We start from the raw sequence: 17,500 nt of genomic DNA, 5'->3' as shown, positions 1-17,500 counted from the left end.
GTTACCTTGTGTTGTTGTTACCTTGTGTTGTTACCTTGTGTTGTTGTTATCTTGTGTTGTTACATTGTGTTGTTACCTTTGTTGTTACCTTGTGTTGTTACCTTGTGTTGTTGTTACCTTGTGTTGTTACCTTGTGTTGTTGTTACCTTGTGTTGTTACCTTGTGTTGTTGTTACCTTGTGTTGTTACCTTGTGTTGTTACCTTATGTCGTTACCTTGTGTTGTTACCTTGTGTTGTTACATTGTGTCGTTACCTTGTGTTGTTACCTTGTGTTGTTGTTACCTTGTGTTGTTACCTTGTGTTGTTGTTACCTTGTGTTGTTACATTGTGTTGTTACCTTGTGTTGTTGTTACCTTGTGTTGTTATCTTGTGTTGTTACCTTGTGTTGTTGTTACCTTGTGTTGTTACCTTGTGTTGTTACATTGTGTTGTTACCTTGTGTTGTTACCTTGTGTTGTTACCTTTGTTGTTACCTTGTGTTGTTACCTTGTGTTGTTGTTACCTTGTGTTGTTACCTTGTGTTGTTGTTACCTTGTGTTGTTACCTTGTGTTGTTGTTACCTTGTGTTGTTACCTTGTGTTGTTATCTTGTGTTGTTATCTTGTGTTGTTACCTTGTGTTGTTGTTACCTTGTGTTGTTACCTTGTGTTGTTGTTACCTTGTGTTGTTACCTTGTGTTGTTGTTACCTTGTGTTGTTACCTTGTGTTGTTATCTTGTGTTGTTATCTTGTGTTGTTACCTTGTGTTGTTAACTTGTGTTGTTATCTTGTGTCGTTACCTTGTGTTGTTGTTATTTTGTGTTGTTACCTTGTGTTGGTACCTTGTGTTGTTACCTTGTGTCGTTACCTTGTGTTGTTACCTTGTGTTGTTACCTTGTGTTGTTACCTTGTGTTGTTGTCTTGTGTTGTTACCTTGTGTTGTCGTTACCTTGTGTTGTTGTTATTTTGTGTTGTTACCTTGTGTTGTTACCTTGTGTTGGTACCTTGTGTTGTTACCTTGTGTCGTTACCTTGTGTTGTTACCTTGTGTTGTTACCTTGTGTTGTTACCTTGTGTTGTTATCTTGTGTCGTTACCTTGTGTTGTTACCTTGTGTTGTTGTTATCTTGTGTTGTTACATTGTGTTGTTACCTTTGTTGTTACCTTGTGTTGTTACCTTGTGTTGTTACCTTGTGTTGTTACCTTGTGTTGTTACCTTGTGTTGTTATCTTGTGTCGTTACCTTGTGTTGTTACCTTGTGTTGTTGTTATCTTGTGTTGTTACATTGTGTTGTTATCTTGTGTTGTTACATTGTGTTGTTACCTTTGTTGTTACCTTGTGTTGTTACCTTGTGTTGTTACCTTGTGTTGTTGTTACCTTGTGTTGTTACATTGTGTTGTTACCTTTGTTGTTACCTTGTGTTGTTACCTTGTGTTGTTACCTTGTGTTGTTGTTACCTTGTGTTGTTACCTTTGTTGTTACCTTGTGTTGTTACATTGTGTTGTTACCTTTGTTGTTACCTTGTGTCGTTACCTTGTGTTGTTACCTTGTGTTGTTACCTTGTGTTGTTATCTTGTGTCGTTACCTTGTGTTGTTACCTTGTGTTGTTACCTTGTGTTGTTACCTTGTGTTGTTACCTTGTGTTGTTACCTTGTGTTGTTGTTACCTTGTGTTGTTACCTTTGTTGTTACCTTGTGTTGTTACATTGTGTTGTTACCTTTGTTGTTACCTTGTGTTGTTACCTTGTGTCGTTACCTTGTGTTGTTACCTTGTGTTGTTATCTTGTGTCGTTACCTTGTGTTGTTACCTTGTGTTGTTACCTTGTGTTGTTACCTTGTGTCGTTACCTTGTGTTGTTACCTTGTGTTGTTGTTACCTTGTGTTGTTACCTTGTGTTGTTGTTACCTTGTGTTGTTACCTTGTGTTGTTATCTTGTGTTGTTACCTTGTGTTGTTGTTACCTTGTGTTGTTACCTTGTGTTGTTACCTTGTGTTATTGTTACCTTGTGTTGTTGTTATCTTGTGTTGTTACATTGTGTTGTTACCTTTGTTGTTACCTTGTGTTGTTACCTTGTGTTGTTACCTTGTGTTGTTGTTACCTTGTGTTGTTACCTTGTGTTGTTACCTTTGTTGTTACCTTGTGTTGTTACATTGTGTTGTTACCTTTGTTGTTACCTTGTGTTGTTACCTTGTGTCGTTACCTTGTGTTGTTACCTTGTGTTGTTACCTTGTGTTGTTACCTTGTGTTGTTACCTTGTGTTGTTATCTTGTGTCGTTACCTTGTGTTGTTACCTTGTGTTGTTACCTTGTGTTGTTACCTTGTGTCGTTACCTTGTGTTGTTACCTTGTGTTGTTACCTTGTGTTGTTACCTTGTGTTGTTGTTACCTTGTGTTGTTACCTTGTGTTGTTACCTTGTGTTGTTACCTTGTGTTGTTACCTTGTGTTGTTACCTTGTGTTGTTATCTTGTGTTGTTACCTTGTGTTGTTACCTTGTGTTGTTACCTTGTGTTGTTATCTTGTGTTGTTACCTTGTGTTGTTACCTTGTGTTGTTGTTACCTTGTGTTGTTACCTTGTGTTGTTGTTATCTTGTGTTGTTACATTGTGTTGTTACCTTTGTTGTTACCTTGTGTTGTTACCTTGTGTTGTTGTTATCTTGTGTTGTTGTTACCTTGTGTTGTTACCTTGTGTTGTTGTTATCTTGTGTTGTTACATTGTGTTGTTACCTTTGTTGTTACCTTGTGTTGTTACCTTGTGTTGTTGTTACCTTGTGTTGTTGTTACCTTGTGTTGTTACCTTGTGTTGTTGTTATCTTGTGTTGTTACATTGTGTTGTTACCTTTGTTGTTACCTTTGTTGTTACCTTGTGTTGTTACCTTGTGTTGTTGTTACCTTGTGTTGTTACCTTGTGTTGTTGTTACCTTGTGTTGTTACCTTGTGTTGTTGTTACCTTGTGTTGTTACCTTGTGTTGTTGTTACCTTGTGTTGTTACATTGTGTTGTTACCTTTGTTGTTACCTTGTGTTGTTACCTTGTGTGGTTGCCTTGTGTTGTTGTTACCTTGTGTTGTTACCTTGTGTTGTTGTTACCTTGTGTTGTTACCTTGTGTTGTTGTTATCTTGTGTTGTTACATTGTGTTGTTACCTTTGTTGTTACCTTGTGTTGTTACCTTGTGTTGTTGTTACCTTGTGTTGTTACCTTGTGTTGTTGTTACCTTGTGTTGTTACCTTGTGTTGTTGTTACCTTGTGTTGTTACCTTGTGTTGTTACCTTATGTCGTTACCTTGTGTTGTTACCTTGTGTTGTTACATTGTGTCGTTACCTTGTGTTGTTACCTTGTGTTGTTGTTACCTTGTGTTGTTACCTTGTGTTGTTACCTTGTGTTGTTGTTACCTTGTGTTGTTACATTGTGTTGTTACCTTGTGTTGTTACCTTGTGTTGTTATCTTGTGTTGTTACCTTGTGTTGTTGTTACCTTGTGTTGTTACCTTGTGTTGTTACATTGTGTTGTTACCTTGTGTTGTTACCTTGTGTTGTTACCTTTGTTGTTACCTTGTGTTGTTACCTTGTGTTGTTGTTACCTTGTGTTGTTACCTTGTGTTGTTGTTACCTTGTGTTGTTACCTTGTGTTGTTGTTACCTTGTGTTGTTACCTTGTGTTGTTATCTTGTGTTGTTGTTACATTGTGTTGTTACCTTGTGTTGTTATCTTGTGTTGTTACCTTGTGTTGTTAACTTGTGTTGTTATCTTGTGTCGTTACCTTGTGTTGTTGTTATTTTGTGTTGTTACCTTGTGTTGTTACCTTGTGTTGGTACCTTGTGTTGTTACCTTGTGTCGTTACCTTGTGTTGTTACCTTGTGTTGTTACCTTGTGTTGTTACCTTGTGTCGTTACCTTGTGTTGTTACCTTGTGTTGTTACCTTGTGTTGTTGTCTTGTGTTGTTACCTTGTGTTGTTGTTACCTTGTGTTGTTACATTGTGTTGTTACCTTGTGTTAATACCTTGTGTTGTTACCTTGTGTTGTTACCTTGTGTTGTTACCTTGTGTTGTTACCTTGTGTCGTTACCTTGTGTTGTTACCTTTGTTGTTACCTTGTATTGTTACCTTTGTTGTTACCTTGTGTTGTTACCTTGTGTTGTTGTTACCTTGTGTTGTTACCTTGTGTTGTTACCTTGTGTTGTTACCTTGTGTTGTTGTTACCTTGTGTTGTTGTTACCTTGTGTTGTTACCTTGTGTTGTTGTTACCTTGTGTTGTTACCTTGTGTTGTTGTTACCTTGTGTTGTTACCTTGTGTTGTTACCTTGTGTCGTTACCTTGTGTTGTTACATTGTGTTGTTACCTTGTGTTGTTACCTTGTGTTGTTACCTTGTGTTGTTACATTGTGTTGTTACCTTGTGTTGTTACCTTGTGTTGTTACCTTGTGTTGTTACCTTGTGTTGTTGTTACCTTGTGTTGTTATCTTGTGTTGTTGTTACCTTGTGTTGTTACCTTGTGTTGTTACCTTGTGTTGTTACCTTGTGTTGTTACCTTGTGTCGTTACCTTGTGTTGTTACATTGTGTTGTTACCTTGTGTTGTTACCTTGTGTTGTTACCTTGTGTTGTTACCTTGTGTTGTTATCTTGTGTTGTTACCTTGTGTTGTTGTTACCTTGTGTTGTTACCTTGTGTTGTTACCTTTGTTGTTACCTTGTGTTGTTACCTTGTGTTGTTACCTTTGTTGTTACCTTGTGTTGTTACCTTGTGTTGTTACCTTGTGTTGTTGTTACCTTGTGTTGTTATCTTGTGTTGTTGTTACCTTGTGTTGTTACCTTGTGTTGTTACCTTGTGTTGTTACCTTGTGTTGTTACCTTGTGTCGTTACCTTGTGTTGTTACATTGTGTTGTTTCCTTGTGTTGTTACCTTGTGTTGTTACCTTGTGTTGTTACCTTGTGTTGTTACCTTGTGTTGTTATCTTGTGTTGTTACCTTGTGTTGTTGTTACCTTGTGTTGTTACCTTGTGTTGTTACCTTGTGTCGTTACCTTGTGTTGTTACATTGTGTTGTTACCTTGTGTTGTTACCTTGTGTTGTTACCTTGTGTTGTTACCTTGTGTCGTTACCTTGTGTTGTTACCTTTGTTGTTACCTTGTGTTGTTACCTTGTGTTGTTGTTACCTTGTGTTGTTACCTTGTGTTGTTGTTACATTGTGTTGTTACCTTTGTTGTTACCTTGTGTTGTTACCTTTGTTGTTCCCTTGTGTTGTTACCTTGTGTTGTTGTTACATTGTGTTGTTACCTTTGTTGTTACCTTGTGTTGTTACCTTTGTTGTTACCTTGTGTTGTTACCTTGTGTTGTTACCTTGTGTTGTTACCTTTGTTGTTACCTTGTGTTGTTGCCTTGTGTTGTTGCCTTGTGTTGTTACCTTGTGTTGTTGCCTTGTGTTGTTACCTTGTGTTGTTACCTTGTGTTGTTGTTACCTTGTGTTGTTACCTTTGTTGTTATCTTGTGTCGCTACCTTGTGTTGTTACCTTTGTTGTTATCTTGTGTTGCTATCTTGTGTTGTTATCTTGTGTTGTTACCTTTGTTGTTATCTTGTGTCGTTACCTTGTGTCGTTACCTTGTGTTGTTACCTTTGTTGTTATCTTGTGTTGTTATCTTGTGTTGTTATCTTGTGTTGTTATCTTGTGTTGTTACCTTTGTTGTTACCTTTGTTGTTATCTTGTGTTGTTGTTACATTGTGTTGTTACCTTGTGTTGTTACCTTGTGTTGTTACCTTGTGTTGTTACCTTGTGTTGTTGCCTTGTGTTGTTACCTTGTGTTGTTACCTTTGTTGTTATCTTGTGTCGTTACCTTGTGTCGTTACCTTTGTTGTTATCTTGTGTTGTTACCTTTGTTGTTATCTTGTGTTGTTACCTTGTGTCGTTACCTTTGTTGTTATCTTGTGTTGTTACCTTGTGTCGTTACCTTTGTTGTTACCTTTGTTGTTACCTTGTGCTGTTACCTTTGTTGTTACCTTTGTTGTTATCTTGTGCTGTTACCTTTGTTGTTACCTTTGTTGTTATCTTGTGTTGTTACCTTTGTTGTTATCTTGTGTTGTTACCTTGTGTTGTTATCTTGTGTCGTTACCTTGTGTTGTTATCTTGTGTTGTTACCTTTGTTGTTACCTTGTGTTGTTACCTTGTGTTGTTACCTTGTGTTGTTACCTTGTGCTGTTAACTTTGTTGTTACCTTTGTTGTTATCTTGTGCTGTTACCTTTGTTGTTACCTTGTGTTGTTATCTTGTGTTGTTATCTTGTGTCGTTACCTTGTGTTGTTATCTTGTGTTGTTACCTTTGTTGTTATCTTGTGTTGTTATCTTGTGTTGTTATCTTGTGTTGTTATCTTGTGTTGTTACCTTTGTTGTTACCTTGTGTTGTTACCTTGTGTTGTTACCTTTGTTGTTACCTTGTGTTGTTGCCTTGTGTTGTTGCCTTGTGTTGTTACCTTTGTTGTTACCTTGTGTTGTTATCTTGTGTTGTTATCTTGTGTCGTTATCTTGTGTTGTTATCTTGTGTTGTTATCTTGTGTTGTTACCTTTGTTGTTATCTTGTGTTGTTATCTTGTGTTGTTATCTTGTGTTGTTAACTTGTGTTGTTGTTACCTTGTGTTGTTACCTTTGTTGTTATCTTGTGTTGTTACCTTGTGTCGTTACCTTGTGTTGTTATCTTGTGTTGTTATCTTGTGTTGTTAACTTGTGTTGTTGTTACATTGTGTTGTTACCTTGTGTTGTTATCTTGTGTTGTTATCTTGTGTTGTTATCTTGTGTTGTTATCTTGTGTCGTTACCTTGTGTCGTTATCTTGTGTTGTTATCTTGTGTTGTTATCTTGTGTTGTTATCTTGTGTTGTTATCTTGTGTTGTTATCTTGTGTTGTTACCTTTGTTGTTATCTTGTGTTGTTATCTTGTGTTGTTATCTTGTGTTGTTACCTTTGTTGTTATCTTGTGTCGTTACCTTGTGTTGTTACCTTTGTTGTTATCTTGTGTCGTTACCTTGTGTCGTTTCCTTGTGTTGTTACCTTTGTTGTTATCTTGTGTTGTTACCTTGTGTCGTTACCTTGTGTTGTTACCTTTGTTGTTATCTTGTGTCGTTACCTTGTGTCGTTACCTTGTGTTGTTACCTTTGTTGTTACCTTGTGTTGTTACCTTGTGTTGTTACCTTGTGTCGTTACCTTGTGTTGTTACCTTTGTTGTTACCTTGTGTTGTTACCTTGTGTTGTTGTTACCTTGTGTTGTTACCTTGTGTTGTTGTTACATTGTGTTGTTACCTTTGTTGTTACCTTGTGTTGTTACCTTTGTTGTTACCTTGTGTTGTTACCTTGTGTTGTTACCTTGTGTTGTTACCTTTGTTTTTACCTTGTGTTGTTGCCTTGTGTTGTTGCCTTGTGTTGTTACCTTGTGTTGTTGCCTTGTGTTGTTACCTTGTGTTGTTACCTTGTGTTGTTGTTACCTTGTGTTGTTACCTTTGTTGTTATCTTGTGTCGCTACCTTGTGTTGTTACCTTTGTTGTTATCTTGTGTTGCTATCTTGTGTTGTTACCTTTGTTGTTATCTTGTGTTGCTATCTTGTGTTGTTATCTTGTGTTGTTATCTTGTGTTGTTACCTTTGTTGTTATCTTGTGTCGTTACCTTGTGTCGTTACCTTGTGTTGTTACCTTTGTTGTTATCTTGTGTTGTTATCTTGTGTTGTTATCTTGTGTTGTTATCTTGTGTTGTTACCTTTGTTGTTATCTTGTGTTGTTGTTACATTGTGTTGTTACCTTGTGTTGTTACCTTGTGTTGTTACCTTGTGTTGTTACCTTGTGTTGTTACCTTTGTTGTTATCTTGTGTTGTTGTTACATTGTGTTGTTACCTTGTGTTGTTACCTTGTGTTGTTACCTTGTGTTGTTACCTTGTGTTGTTGCCTTGTGTTGTTACCTTGTGTTGTTACCTTTGTTGTTATCTTGTGTCGTTACCTTGTGTCGTTACCTTTGTTGTTATCTTGTGTTGTTACCTTTGTTGTTATCTTGTGTTGTTACCTTGTGTCGTTACCTTTGTTGTTATCTTGTGTTGTTACCTTGTGTCGTTACCTTTGTTGTTACCTTTGTTGTTACCTTGTGCTGTTACCTTTGTTGTTACCTTTGTTGTTATCTTGTGCTGTTACCTTTGTTGTTACCTTTGTTGTTATCTTGTGTTGTTACCTTTGTTGTTATCTTGTGTTGTTACCTTGTGTTGTTATCTTGTGTCGTTACCTTGTGTTGTTATCTTGTGTTGTTACCTTTGTTGTTACCTTGTGTTGTTACCTTGTGTTGTTACCTTGTGTTGTTACCTTGTGCTGTTAACTTTGTTGTTACCTTTGTTGTTATCTTGTGCTGTTACCTTTGTTGTTACCTTGTGTTGTTATCTTGTGTTGTTATCTTGTGTCGTTACCTTGTGTTGTTATCTTGTGTTGTTACCTTTGTTGTTATCTTGTGTTGTTATCTTGTGTTGTTATCTTGTGTTGTTATCTTGTGTTGTTATCTTGTGTCGTTACCTTGTGTCGTTACCTTGTGTTGTTACCTTTGTTGTTATCTTGTGTTGTTATCTTGTGTTGTTATCTTGTGTTGTTATCTTGTGTTGTTACCTTTGTTGTTACCTTGTGTTGTTACCTTGTGTTGTTACCTTTGTTGTTACCTTGTGTTGTTACCTTTGTTGTTACCTTGTGTTGTTGCCTTGTGTTGTTGCCTTGTGTTGTTACCTTTGTTGTTACCTTGTGTTGTTATCTTGTGTTGTTATCTTGTGTTGTTATCTTGTGTCGTTACCTTGTGTTGTTACCTTTGTTGTTATCTTGTGTTGTTATCTTGTGTTGTTATCTTGTGTTGTTATCTTGTGTTGTTACCTTTGTTGTTACCTTGTGTTGTTATCTTGTGTTGTTATCTTGTGTTGTTATCTTGTGTTGTTATCTTGTGTTGTTACCTTTGTTGTTACCTTGTGTTGTTACCTTGTGTTGTTACCTTTGTTGTTACCTTGTGTTGTTACCTTTGTTGTTACATTGTGTTGTTACCTTGTGTTGTTATCTTGTGTTGTTATCTTGTGTTGTTATCTTGTGTTGTTATCTTGTGTCGTTACCTTGTGTCGTTATCTTGTGTTGTTATCTTGTGTTGTTATCTTGTGTTGTTATCTTGTGTTGTTATCTTGTGTTGTTATCTTGTGTTGTTACCTTTGTTGTTATCTTGTGTTGTTATCTTGTGTTGTTATCTTGTGTTGTTACCTTTGTTGTTATCTTGTGTCGTTACCTTGTGTTGTTACCTTTGTTGTTATCTTGTGTCGTTACCTTGTGTCGTTACCTTGTGTCGTTACCTTGTGTTGTTACCTTTGTTGTTATCTTGTGTTGTTACCTTGTGTCGTTACCTTGTGTTGTTATCTTTGTTGTTATCTTGTGTTGTTACCTTGTGTCGTTACCTTGTGTTGTTACCTTTGTTGTTATCTTGTGTTGTTACCTTGTGTCGTTACCTTGTGTTGTTACCTTTGTTGTTATCTTGTGTTGTTATCTTGTGTTCAGGAACCCCGCCCGGCCCCTGAGGTGCTGGTTCCCTCCAGCAGGTAGCAGCTCAGGTGGGTCTTCATCTAGAACCTTCAGGGCCTCAACACAGAGAAAGTGGGTCTGCGTAACTTTGCCTCCAGAAATGGAAGCTTAGTGAGGATTTAATCACGCAGTCCTCTTTCCCCTCCTCTCCGTCATTCAGGAGATCCACCTGGAGAAGAAGGTGGATTGACTGGATGGATTGACTGAAGCTCTGAGAAGAACTATGTGGACGGTTCCACATGTTAATGGTCTGCTCTCCACCACATGCTGGCCTTGGTTTGTGCTAACGAGCTGCATGCTAACAAGCTGCATGCCAACGAGCAGCATGGTAACGAGCAGCATGGTAATGAGCTGCATGCTAACGAGCTGCATGCTAACAAGCTGCATGCCAACGAGCAGCATGCTAATGAGCAGCATGGTAATGAGCTGCATGCTAACAAGCTGCATGCCAACAAGCAGCATGCTAATGAGCAGCATGGTAATGAGCAGCATGCCAACGAGCTGCATGCTAATGAGCAGCATGCTTTTTAGCTGTATGGTAATGAGCAGCATGCTAAGGAGCTGCATGCTAATGAGCTGCATGGTAATGAGCAGCATGGTAATGAGCAGCATGCTAACGAGCTGCATGCTAACAAGCTGCATGCCAACGAGCTGCATGCTAACGAGCAGCATGCTTTTGAGCTGCATGGTAATGAGCAGCATGCTAACGAGCTGCATGCTAACGAGCAGCATGCTTTTGAGCTGCATGGTAATGAGCAGCATGGTAATGAGCAGCATGCTAACGAGCTGCATGGTAATGAGCAGCATGGTAATGAGCAGCATGCTAACGAGCTGCATGCTAACGGAGGTCTGGGCGTTCCCATTGTCCATCTCTGATCAGTCCCACATGCAGATATTATTTCCCTCACAGTAAATGTGTGAGTGAAGGTATTTATTGAACCCAACTTTCCCATGTGTATTAATTTAACTGTCGTTATGTTTCGTCTCTCCAGAAAAACAATGTGGGTTCTCACTCCGGTCGGCTTCCCTTTGAGAACCCCGGAGAACCTCCATGTGCACATTCATACACAGCCATGTACGGGTCAGTGCTGTTGTGATGAAGAGGAGGAAGGGAGTGAGGAGGAAGGGAGCGAGGAGGAAGGGAGCGAGGAGGAAGGGAGCGAGGAGGAAGGGAGTGAGGAGGAAGGCAGCGAGGAGGAAGGGAGCGAGGAGGAAGGGAGCGAGCAGGAAGGGAGCGAGCAGGAAGGGAGCGAGGAGGAAGGGAGCCAGCAGGAAGGGAGCGAGCAGGAAGGGAGCGAGGAGGAAGGGAGCGAGGAGGAAGGGAGCGAGGAGGAAGGGAGCGAGCAGGAAGGGAGCGAGCAGGAAGGGAGCGAGGAGGAAGAGGAGGAAGAGGAGGAAGGGAGCGAGGAGGAAGGGAGCGAGGAGGAAGGGAGCGAGCAGGAAGGGAGCGAGCAGGAAGGGAGCGAGGAGGAAGAGGAGGAAGGGAGCGAGGAGGAAGGGAGCGAGCAGGAAGGGAGCGAGCAGGAAGGGAACGAGCAGGAAGGGAGCGAGGAGGAAGAGGAGGAAGAGGAGGAAGGGAGCGAGGAGGCAGCTGGGTCCTCGGCTCTCCATCTGGCCCACACAGCCATGAGGTAAAGGGTGGAGGCCACTAATGGTTCAAGCAGACGTTGACCTGCTGCCTACGAAAGGTATTCAAGCTCCCCTCTTCCGGAGCGTCCATATATGGTCACTTCCTGGTCACTTCCTGGTCACTTCCTGTTCACTGGTTGCAAAGGAACCAAGATGGCGACGGCCACTTCGTATAGAGTCTGTGATTTCCCTCTAAATAAATAAATAAAGTCCGATTCAACTTCCTTAGTAGATTATCTTCAACATTTGTCCATTTTCTTTTTTTACTAAAAACTATTTATTCCATGCAAATAGCGTTTATGTTTCAATCCACTTTAAGTGTTCCCTTAAGAGTGTGTTAGAAAGACCTTAATGACATCATTAAGTTATGAAATGTGGGATTCATCTCCGTAGAATTGATTTATTGTTCCACGGGTCTGAATCCATGAAATACTTCTCTGGACTTCCTGCAGCAGATTTAGTTTATTGATCACGGTGTTTATCGGTAAACGGACGATCTTTCCCACGAGAGGAGAGTGTCCCTGAAGGCACCGCCGTCTGGTATTGATCCCATTGTCCATCTGTTGTGCGTTTCCTATTGTGCGTCGCTCCCTTTGTTGTGCCATGAGTTGTGTTTCCATGAGTCATCGCTGCCTCAGAGCGTTTCCACAGACTCATCTGACAGCTGGAGTTACTGATCACTTTGGATCAATATTCACATTTACAGACACTCTGGTATTTTCTGATATATTTATAAAAAAAACTTTTTTGTTTTTTATTTAAATTTTCAGTCACATTTGGTGGAGAAAGTATTGAGTTATTTACTATTTGAGTCTCAATAATGTTATGATGGATATATTAATTATTACAATTACATGAACTAACAACAAGCAGAGTAAGTAAGAACACACAGGAAGTTAAAACTTAAAACAGGAAGTGGAACAAATAAATATATATATATATATATATATATATATATATATATATATATATATATATACGTATCTATATATGGTCATATATAAATATAAATAAATGAATATATAAATATATATTAATAATATATTAATTAATATATATTTTTACCTGTATTGTACTTTGTTTTCTAGGCTGAGGACTAATTATTTTTTATTTTATTTTATTTTATTTTGATTTAAAATACATGCAGCCGACACACACAGTATGAATATATAATAATATGTATAATATTCCATATAATAAGAATTGAACTCCTTTGTGATTATTGAAGACGTGTTGGTCTGAAATATGAAACCTGATCTAATAAAGACTCGTTAATCTGCAGCGTTCAGTGGCTGTTGGTCTTCGGTGTCAGAACATGTGGCTTCACACACTGCGGTCCAACACTCACTCCCTCCCACCACATGTGAGGCCGAGGCTCCGGGTCCCCGTCTGGCTGTCAGATGGTGGTCCCGGGGGGGTTTGGGGGGTTGGAGGGTTCTGGTTGGCGGTTGCTTGGTGGATCTGTGGGGCGTCTGCTGTAGGTTCAGCAGCCAGCCTTTTCTCATCATTGTCTTAATGCGTGGAGCTGCAGGGTCGGGGGGGGGGGGGGGGGGGGGGGGGTGGGGGGGTAACTGGGGGAAGGTGGGTGGGCATCAAAGGAGGCCTGAAACGGGGCCGGTCCTGCTGAAGTGCAGGATCTGGCTCCACAGCTCCGAGAGTCCTGGTTCCAGCAGTCCCCTCTGGAGCGCTCCAGCAATCCAAACGGAGACATGCTAAAAATAAAAGAGTGTGGCTTTTAATGGCAGCGTGTAAAAATGTGCTCTGTGTTAACAGCTTCACGAGGCCAACCGAAGACATGCCTCGCCGCCTCAAAACAAATTGGGATGGCGAGGAGGCGGAGCTTCATCAGGAGGGCGGAGCCGGCGGAGACTCACAAAGCCCCAATGAACACTCAATGAACTTCCTGTTAGCCTCAGTAACACACATGATGCTAACGTAGCATGCTAACAGCCTGACCTGAACTCACAGGAATAATAATAATAATAATAATAAGTTTTATGGAATGCCAGTGTTGTGGTGGACACGTGCATTCCCTTTATCTCTTTTATTTCTCAATCTTTAATGAAACTGGCACAAATGTTTCCTTTGAGCTAATAAAGTTCTATTTTATTTTATAACACAGAACTTTGACCTAGGATGCCGCCGTTCAAGTGAGTGAGATTAAAAGTTATTGTTAATTTAAATTACAGAACAAACTAAACTCTGAACTCTAAACTCTGTGTTATTCATTACGTTCCATTGTGTCATTTCACATATTTCTGTGAGGCCACTTATATGCTAAACGTTACCGTTGCTAACTTAGCTTGCGTGTTGACATGCTACATTAGCATGCTATCAGACAAGGCTAACGGTGACATACTTATGTAAACATGTTAAAATGCCAACTATAATAATTGTTACCCAGATTTAAACTATTTTGGACATTTAACAGAGTGCGAATGAACTTGTGTTTCCTGGTAAATTAACTGTTTTTAAATGACCTTTAAATGACCTTTGAACTCAATAAATCTAAAAGTAGTCTTGGTAAAAAGCTCCATTTACAGAGATGCAGCTGTCTATTATATTGTAGTATTATTAGCTGTAGAGCTAGCTAGTTACATGACAGCTAGCATGCTAGTTCTAGCCATCCGCTAGTTAGCTAGTTATGGCGTATTCACGTCATCTTTTGAGTGAGTCGTGGTCTCTAATGGAAACTCAACAAACTGGTGGCAAAAAAGACTGGAAGTTAAATCTAAATATATTTAAATATTAAGCTATTTGCAAAAGTTAGCCTGGTCGCTAATCGGGAAAAAAAGGTTTGCACCGTTGTCTTTTTTGTCCTCTGTCCTCTGCACGCTACTGGAGGGCGGGTGCTGAAGGCGAAGAGGAGGGTGGATGAAGAAGATTCAGGCTGGCAGGCAGGAAAACAGCGACGCCAGTCTGTGAGACAATCAGGGAAGGTGAGGCACATAAATCCGGATCAAAGCCCAGCCATCTGGCTCTTTAACGGGCATGTTGACATGTTTGGCAGCCTGGAGGTCCATCCACTTACACCCCGCTCCCTCTTTCCCACCGGGCCCGATAGTTAAATGTGGACTGCTGGAGTTTAATGCTGCAGTTTTCAGGTCAGACAGTGAACTCATGCAGAGCTGTCTGATGAAATAAATCACTGCATCTGTTTCTCTTCTTTCAAGTGCTGCAGCTCACGGAGACCCAGAGGAGTCGCTCGCTGCGTTGCATCACAAGCAAAAGTCCACATTGAAAAATCTGATGTTGGCGTTGCGGTCCTGGAAGACAGTCATGGGCTTCAGTGGCCAAGTGTGTGAGTCGGGTCGCTCTCAAGGCTGACAGGAAGCTAATACAATATAATATGTATATACATAATATATAAAAACAGCAACATACAATATTCATACAAGTCAAGTGCATTTGTTTTGTAAACTGTGCAGAAGAATAAATGTTACTAAGAAGAACTTTAGCTATGTGTTGGTTCTGGCGCCCCCTGTGGACTAAAGTGGTAGTGTTGGTTCTGGTGCCCCCTGTGGACTAAAGTAGTAGTGTTGGTTCTGGTGCCCCCTGTGGACTAAAGTGGTAGTGTTGGTTCTGGTGCCCCCTGTGGACTAAAGTAGTAGTGTTGGTTCTGGTGCCCCCTGTGGATTAAAGTGTTAGTGATGGTTCTGGTGCCCCCTGTGGACTAAAGTAGTAGTGTTGGTTCTGGTGCCCCCTGTGGACTAAAGTGGTAGTGTTGGTTCTGGTGCCCCCTGTGGACTAAAGTAGTAGTGTTGGTTCTGGTGCCCCCTGTGGATTAAAGTGGTAGTGTTGGTTCTGGTGCCCCCTGTGGACTAAAGTGGTAGTGTTGGTTCTGGTGCCCCCTGTGGACTAAAGTGGTAGTGTTGGTTCTGGTGCCCCCTGTGGACTAAAGTGGTAGTGTTGGTTCTGGTGCCCCCTGTGGACTAAAGTGGTAGTGTTGGTTCTGGTGCTCCCTGTGGATTACAGAAAACCTCATTCTACTGCAGCAGGGTCTGACAGTCTGCCCCTCTCAGTCCTGGTTCTGGTTCTCCCATGCCCCCCTTCCCTCCAGCAGGTCCAGCAATACGTCCTGGGTCGTTCTGCTCCTGGAGGAGGAGGAGGAGGCCCAGCGGGTACGTTGCAGGAGGTCGGCCTGGATAACCAGGCTGAGCTGTTCGGAGGTGTTTCCTGTGTTCTCTGCAGGGCGACGCCCCCCTCAGAGGCCCATTAACCTCCCAGCCTCACAGCCAGGTATCCCAGCAGCCTCGCTGGTGGGAAAGCAATGAGGAGGCCTCGCTGAGGCCTCGCTGTGGGGCGTGCGGCGTGCGGCGTGCGGCGTGCGGCGTGCGGCGTGCGGCGTGCGGCGTGCGGCGTGCGGCGTGTGGCGTGGGCGTGTGGCGTGGGCGGTTACTTCCGGAGCTGGAATGAGTGGATGTTGTGGTTGCGTCCTGAAGCGTCGCCGCCTTCGGCTGCAGCGACTGGTTTGATGTTGACAGCCGTGATGCAACCGGCGCTGCAGAAGGGCGTGCCCCCCCCCCCCCCCCCCCCCCCCCCCCCCCTGCTGACGCACAGCGCTGGGAAAACACCTCCCAGAGCTCCCAGAGCTCCCAGAGCTCCCAGTCGGCGGTCCACACTTCTTCTTCTGTGTGGGAGGAAGAATTAAACGTGCAGAAACAAATCGCCGACTCGTAGAAACACGTTTCATTCATAACGATGGACTGGAAACATAAAACAAACATATGGAATTAAAGTTTATGGAACATAAACAGGAGAATAGAACAGAGACTCAGAGTCTACATTCAAATACAGAAGTTTGATGATAAACAATTATCATTTTTAATTATAGTGTTTATGTATCTCACTGTTTTTGTACTTAATATCTCATCGCTATGACGCCAAAGTATTTGACTCAGTATTTAATAATAAATTTAGCTCTGTTAGCACCGTTAGCTCCTCGCTGTCGGCTCAGCTGTCTCCATGTTGAGAGCCACGTGGAGACAATAAATATAATCTCTGAATTCTGTACCTAAAAACTATATAAATAATATAAAGTATCACCTCTTTTCTCACCTTGTCTCAAAAATATTTTCCAGATTTTTAATCCCTGAAGGAATTAGTTGTGTGGCAGACTAATCCAGAATATAGATATTTATGAATATGTGCTCTCACACCTTGTTCTACAGTATTCCAGCTCTAACTGGTCTGGAGAGCACCCTGGACCCTGAGGGTCCCTCTGGAGTCCGTCAGCATCACATCTGAACCAGAACACAGTGAATAATGCGGGGCTACTTGTGGTTCCTAGAGTCCTAAAAAGTAGGATGGGAGCCAGAGCCTTCAGTTATCAAGCTCCTCTTTTATGGAACCAGCTTCCACTTTCAGTCCTGGAGGCAGACACAGTCACCTCATTTAAGAATAGACTTAAGACTTTCCTCTTTAATAGTGCTTATAGTTAGGGCTGAATCAGGTTTGCCCTGGTCCAGCCCCTTGATATGCTGCTATAGGCTTATATGCTGCTGGGGGATGTTTTAGGATACACTGAGCACCTATCTCCTCTTCTCTCTCTCCTTATGGATGAATTTACATCTCTCCATTGCACCTTATTAACTCTGCTTCCTCCCCGGAGTCGTTGTGACTTCACGTCTCAGAGGGTCCATTGGACCTGGAGGTGTCTGATGCTGGTGAGCCGGCCTCCCATTGGCCCTGCTGATGCCCCGCCCCCCCTCCTCTCTACCTCCTTCTGTTTCATGGATTGGAGTTCCATTCATACATTGTCATATTCATGTAATGTGTTTATGTAACTCTGTAACTCTGTTCATCTGGTCACATGACATCTATTCATCTGTCCATCCGGGGAGAGGGATCCTCCTCTGTTGCTCTCCTGAAGGTTTCTTCACTTTTTTCCCTGTCAAAGGTTATTTTTGGGGAGTTTTTCCTGATCCGATGTGAGGTCAAAGGTCAGGGATGTCGTATGTGTACAGGTTGTAAAGCCCTCTGAGGGGAGTTTGTAATTTGTGATATTGGGCTATACAAAATAAACTGAATTGAATAAGTGATGTTTGTGGGATGGATCTGGCTGTAACTAGAACACTGTATGTTTATGGCAGCAGCTCTGTGGCTCCTCATGTAATTCCCTCCTGTGGGACGTCGTGTCATCAGAGCTTCTGGAGCGAAGTAGACGAAACATTTACAGTTCAATTACTCTGCTCGGCCGTAAAAGAGGAGCCGAGACGCTCCACGCCTCCTCTGAGGAACCGCTCGTAAAACAACAGGAAGACACACCAACAACCACATTTTATATGCAGTTAAGGTGTTTTATGTCCAGTACAGCGCCAGCTAGAGGCTGAAATGTTCACTGCGCCCCA

The 17,500-nt window shown here is 41.4% G+C and overlaps 1 protein-coding gene across 1 annotated transcript in view; it reads left to right on the top strand.

Moving 5' to 3' along the window:
- LOC117726533 (uncharacterized protein DDB_G0271670-like) overlaps window positions 1-15,566 on the top strand; it is a gene marked incomplete at its 5' end in the record, with an annotated part of 18,342 nt that extends 2,776 nt beyond the window's left edge. Inside the window, one exon of the mRNA XM_034526861.1 lies at window positions 15,342-15,566. Coding sequence (XP_034382752.1) covers window positions 15,342-15,566 — 225 coding nt within the window. The remainder of the gene's footprint in view (window positions 1-15,341) is intronic.
- Between the last annotated feature and the right edge of the window lie 1,934 nt (window positions 15,567-17,500).

Source organism: Cyclopterus lumpus, chromosome 23 (genome assembly GCF_009769545.1).
Source record: "Cyclopterus lumpus isolate fCycLum1 chromosome 23, fCycLum1.pri, whole genome shotgun sequence".
Classification (NCBI taxonomy): Eukaryota; Metazoa; Chordata; class Actinopteri; order Perciformes; family Cyclopteridae; genus Cyclopterus; species Cyclopterus lumpus.
Note: the sequence above shows the minus strand (reverse complement) of the source record. Positions and strands in the feature narration are given on the sequence as shown.